Source organism: Salmo trutta, unplaced genomic scaffold (genome assembly GCF_901001165.1).
Source record: "Salmo trutta unplaced genomic scaffold, fSalTru1.1, whole genome shotgun sequence".
In the NCBI taxonomy this organism is placed as follows: domain Eukaryota; kingdom Metazoa; phylum Chordata; class Actinopteri; order Salmoniformes; family Salmonidae; genus Salmo; species Salmo trutta.
In genome coordinates, this window is record NW_021822630.1 from 496,320 (window position 1) to 502,260 (window position 5,941).

Genomic DNA, 5,941 nt, shown 5'->3' on the forward strand with positions numbered 1-5,941 from the left:
GGACGTTTCGTTTTTTGCTGAGTTTAGATGGGAGATTTTATCTAATTTTACTGCACTTAGCAACAATTGCCATATCTTTATCCTAAATGGAACCCTATTCCCCATGTTGTGCACTATATAGGGAATAGGGTGCCATTTGGGACACATCTACAGTTTTAAGGCAGAGCCTCTTATTTATGATAAGTTAGCGAACCTTACGAACTGACAGTCTACACATGCAGTCGTCCAGGACTCCAGACAAGTTGTTGACTGCTGTTTTGCACTCAAATTCAAACATCTTTCCCCATTGGACTGAGTGGTGCTGGACTTCCAGTCTGTGGGTTACACACACACACAACTTGATAATAGTATTTCTGTAACTTTGGGTGAATCAAGTCTTTCTTCAAATCTTGGATGTTCGCCTCTAATGCTGTCTGTCCTTGCTTCCCTCTGATGTTTTCAGGAGGCAAGAGGAATCGAGGAGACTTTACAGATTCAACTACAAGCTCCCTTTCACTCTAGAGTTGGTGACACAACACCCTATTTCTGCTGTACCACCCTCCATGCTCACCTTGGAGATTCCTCAGTAAAGAAGCCATCAAGCAAGCGAACTTTGCAGAAAAATCAACCCTGTGACTTGTGCCACATTGCCCAGCTCATCCTAGAGTAGGGAGACAGAAGTTGTGCATCCAGAAGTGTTTCCCGAGCACTGTGCAGGTATGCAGGCAAGCTGCCAACCGCCTACTATCCTCCATAGTCCCGTTTCCAGAGGCCCCTATACAACTTTACTTACTAGAGGGCAGATACAGTAGATGACGATATGCAGGGTTGTGTTCATTAGAGCACACCGTAGCAAAACGTTTTACGACGGAAAATGGAAATCTGTGTTCTCATTGGATGATTTCAGCTAGTACCTGCCAGATTCGAAACGTTTTCTCCCAACTGAACACGACTCAGCAATAAAATGACATGTCACACCATGGTCCAAATCACAACACAGGGGCTTTGTGACATACTGTTTCTAGACCAGAATGGTCATCTTCCAAACTAAGTTAAGTCATCACAAAACAAACTGAAGAGGTTCAACAAAGACACATTTAAACTTTAATTAAGGACAGAGTTGAAACAACCATTTACAAAAGACATGTATTCTAAATCATAAAAAATAAATAACATTCCAAGCCATATGATTCTGTCCTCATTCACACACACACAAGGTTTACATCAAAACCATCACAGAGCAGATCATCAACAGTCAAGTCATGGTTTGACTGCAGTGAAATAAAGCATTTCATAAAAAGCTTTTCAGTGAGACTTCAGTTCAAAGGGGTAACTTTAAGGTCCCCCTCCAGCACACCCTCCCAAAGGGTGTATAGTATAGCCTACATGCTCCACGACATCCAAAATCCTCCAACCCCAAATGGCACCCTTTTTCCTATAAAGTGCACTACGTTTTACCTTAGCCCTATGGGCCATGGTCAAAGTAGTATACTAAATAGGTAATAAGGTGCCTTTTGTGACAGGGCACATGTTCCAGTCCACAGGCCTGACAGTGAGACTGCTCCCGCTCCTGTGGAACAGCAAGTCTTCTGATTGGGCATCGTCCTACTCTGATTGCCTCTCTGAACTGTCCTCCTCACTCCTTCTCAGCCTCATTCAAGGCCATCCGTTTCAGTAGCCGCCGCTCCTTCCGGTCTCGCATCCGCTCTTTGAAGTATTCCAGCTCTTTCCTCTGTAACACAGATTGTTCAGTCATAATCTACCACTGTCAATCAAAACAGTTATTTTTAAACTTTATTTATAGATGTTCAATTATGAGGACAGAGACATTGACAACAAATACAACATCCTCTGTCCTTCGATCCCCCACCAAATCAAAACAGTTCTTAAAGGGATATTCTACTCAAAATATTATGTTAAATTGTATTGGGAGTGGGATATTCCTTTAATCTCAAATCTTTACCCTCCAAAAGTATCACTATTGGTAGGCATTGATATTTGTCATACTTCATTGTTCCTAAATCAAGAGAAAATGTGTTACTTTTCTTTGGGGGTATTTTTTTTAACTGCATTGTTGGTTAAGGGCTTGTAAGTAAGCATTTCACTGTAAGGTGAAACGCATGTAACAAATAACACGTGATTTGATATGTTGGCATAATAACATGACATTATTCACACTCACATGCATCTTCTCATCAGGTGGGAAAATCTCCCTCTGAAGGTTGTAGACGAGATCACCATGAAAGAGGAAAAGAAAGTTTAACATTAATGAACATCAGGTAAAAACTACTTATGACATGGTCATACACAAAATGTCAGAATTTGCTTTAGTTTGTCAGACAGTACTGTCAACATTTTCAGACTGTCTACACAATCTAATAATGTGTAGCCTAAACAATGTTTAAAGCACTGAAAGAATGAACCAGAGCCTAACAACCCGTTGGGCTTTATTGTGTATTAGCCTCAACAATTGTTATGCATTTAGCAACTGTTGTCTCCGGCTGAAGCAACCTTAGTTCTATGTACTTTTAAAAATGAAATAAAATAAATGAATCAAATCAACCAATCAAATCAAGATAAGACAACACTAACCTTCCTCTTCACAATATATTCTTCAAAGTACTCTGCTTGGTTGGAGATCCAGAACATGGTCACAGGGAAGGACAGATACAGCATCATCTGACCATCTCTTTGTTAGACATGTCACATGACAGTCAATATAATAGATATCAACATTGATTTGTGTATCAGTTACCACTAATGTCATCAGTCAACAATCAGGCAGTTGGTGCTTTCAAGACAACTGGGACGTCGGGAAAAAAACATGACGTTAGTGATCTTCAAGTCGGAACTCTAGAAAGATGCCATTGTTTCCATCTTGGAATTCCGAGTTGTATGCTGCTTCAAAGCGATTTTTCCCCAGTCGGAGCTCTCTCCCTCCCCACAAATATTTTTATTCAAGTAGTATTTTACTGGGTGTACTAAACGGCTTCGCAAAACACAGACCACGTGTAACCACGCCAGTCCAGGACCTCCACACCCGGCTTCTTCACCTGCAGGATCATCTGAGACCAGCCACCCAGACAGCTGATGAAACTGTGGGTTTGCACAACTGAAGAAAATCTCCACTAACTGTCAAACCCATCTGCATGCTCTTCGTCATCACCATATTCTTGCCATGACTGCAGTTTGGCGTCCAACTTCAGGGGCTTAATGCAGTTCCATCTACCGCAGTCATGGCTACCAGACGGCACTCACCTTCCTGCTGCAAATGCTCACCTTCAATGGCCAGTGGCACGCTGGAGAAGTGTGCACTTCACAGACATATCCCGGTTTCAACTGAACTGGGCAGATGGCAGACAGCACGTATGGCATCACGTGGGCAAGCGGTTTTCTGATGTCAACGTTGTGAACAGTGTGCCCCACGGTGGCAGTGGGGTTATGGTATGTGCGTGCAGGCATAAGGTACTGACAACAAACACAATTGCATTTTAATCGATGGTAATTTGAATACACAGAGATACCGCGATGAGATCCTGAGGCCCATTGTCGTGCCATTCATCCACCACCATTACCTCATGTTTTAGCATGATATTTCACAGCCACGTTTCTCAAGGATCTCTACACAGTTCCTGGAAGCTGAAAATGTCCCAGTTCTTCCATGGCCTGCATACTCACCAGACATGTCACCCATTGAGCATGTTTAGGATGCTCTGGATTGACATGTATGACAGCATGTTTCACAATCTACAGCCTGATCAAGTCTATAAGAAGGCGATGTCGTGCTGCATGAGGCAAATGGTGTTCACAACAGATACTGACTGGTTCTTATCCACACCCCTACCTTTGTTTTACATGTATCTGTGACCAACAGTTCCATATCTGTCTTCGCAGTCATGTGAAATCCATAGATTAGGGCCTAATGAATTTATGTCAATCGTCAGATTTCGTTATATTAACTGTAACTCTGTAAAATCTTTGAAATTGTTGGATGTTGCGTTTACATTTTTGATCAGTGTACATATGGAGGACACAGGTCCGGACCTATGTATTTTTTCTAATTTCAAAAATATAAAATAAAGAAAATAATTTACGGGTCACTATCCAAATATCAGTCAGAGCATTGATCAAAGCTCAGAATGCTTATATTGATCTGACTGAGTTCTAATCGCGCCTGCCTCTTTGCGAATGAGTGGAATCATGAACAGTGGTTTGTTCATTATGTTCGGCTGTGTCCCCCAGATTTGCAGATTTAGCAGCACATTCACAACTCTCTGAAACAGCTAACTCCGCCCTCTCGCGGCACAGGCCAATGGCCTGACGCCTCGATCAGACCGATAGTGTCAATGCATTTAGGCACACCAGAAGTACATTCATTTCCAATCGAACACTGTGTTCGCGTTGGAGAGGCAGTTGCAGTGCATTCTGTGTGGTGCATAAGATGTATTTATCGAACGTACGCATCAAACTGTATGCGTAGATGGCTTGACAGAAATGGTAGCAGAAGGTGAATGTTGAACTTTTGTTGCACACATATCCAGATGATACTGCTGACCATTTTGCGGAATATCGCTATCGGTGTGATCGAGGCATGAAGAGAACTACCCCAGCTCGCAGAAAGCTCAAGTAGACAACTTGAGATGCTGCTGACAGTGTTCACAAGATGCCAGACAAAATACATTCCCCAAAAGAAACAAAAACAGACTGAGAATGAGTTCACAACTGGTAAATAGTCACTTATATATAGATATGTCAGTCACTCAGGTGGCTAGCTGCCAGAAGACTTCTAAGCTAATGTTAAACAGAGCCTACTGAGGTAGGAGCAAAAAATATGCTACAAAATTCTAATAATAACTTTGCTTTACAGAGAGTAGGCTACTGACACATACAGCAATGTGGTGCTCAGTGGTGAGGCTGAGGTAGGCTGAAATGCATGCAGGAGGGAGCAGAGGAGACAGAGAAAGAGGGGAAGCAAGCCGAGATAGAGGTTAGTACTGTGGTTCCCAAACCTGGGGACTGGGTGCCATGGGGGGTCCACTGAGAAAATCTGTACTAATCTAATCAAACAAGTTAAAACAAAATAAAGATGTGGATATGTTCATATTGAAACACATGGCCTATCTTCGCTATAGGCCTAGATTGAAATGCAAACAATACAGTTCTAAAAAAATGTAATACGTTTTCGTTTCGTCAATGATGCTATGTGTCAGTTTTAATAATTTCTCTCCTCATTCCGGGGTATAACATTACAATTGTATAGCTATTAGGCTATGTGTTTGTAGATCGACTGAAGTGAATGAACCTACTGCAGCCAATGTGACAATTGCTGGGGTAATTTTTCCTTGTTTTTGCTGTTCTCCTAATAGCATTTTTAAGATGTGTTTAATTGTATAGAAATTCAGTAAATACACTTCAACTTCCAAATTACACCCAATAAAACTCAAACCCTGGTTACCACCCTGCTGGTTAGAGGACAATTTGTAGAAAACAGCTAGCTACATTTTGAAGTGTTGCATTTCGAGTCAAGTGGGTGGCCAACGTGGTAAGTCTAACTTAATACTTTTTTTGTTAATCACTTTCATCAATATCGCGCTGAAAAAAATAGAACATGGGGCAAACGTTTAGGGTGTAGCGCTGTTTAAAGTAACACTATTCAAACGGCACACAGAAACTTGGAATAACCTATACATGGTTGGTTAGATGAGAACTTGTAGAAGGCTTATATCTATATTTTGGATGTTGATTTAGGGAGGCTGCCATCACGGAAAATGGAACAGACCACTTTTTTTGTTAACTTAAATTAATCAAGACACTGCATATGATATATACAGTGATAACGGTTGGCTGATATTTAAGTAATAGTTTGACTGTCAAATCGATGTATTGGTTTGTGGCATGCAACTTGTATAGAGACCGCACCGAATTTCCCGTGCAAAAGATCGTAACAAAATCAATGGTACAA

At 41.4% G+C, this 5,941-nt stretch overlaps 1 protein-coding gene across 1 annotated transcript; it reads right to left on the reverse strand.

The window, feature by feature from the left end:
- Positions 1–1,615: 1,615 nt before the first annotated feature.
- LOC115183054 (protein PET100 homolog, mitochondrial-like) lies at positions 1,616–2,658 on the reverse strand. The gene is made up of 3 exons (XM_029744408.1): positions 2,572–2,658; positions 2,162–2,194; positions 1,616–1,711 (listed from the first exon to the last, which is right to left on the reverse strand). The coding sequence occupies exons 1-3, from the start codon at positions 2,656–2,658 to the stop codon at positions 1,616–1,618; spliced, it is 216 nt and encodes a 71-aa protein (XP_029600268.1).
- Between the last annotated feature and the right edge of the window lie 3,283 nt (positions 2,659–5,941).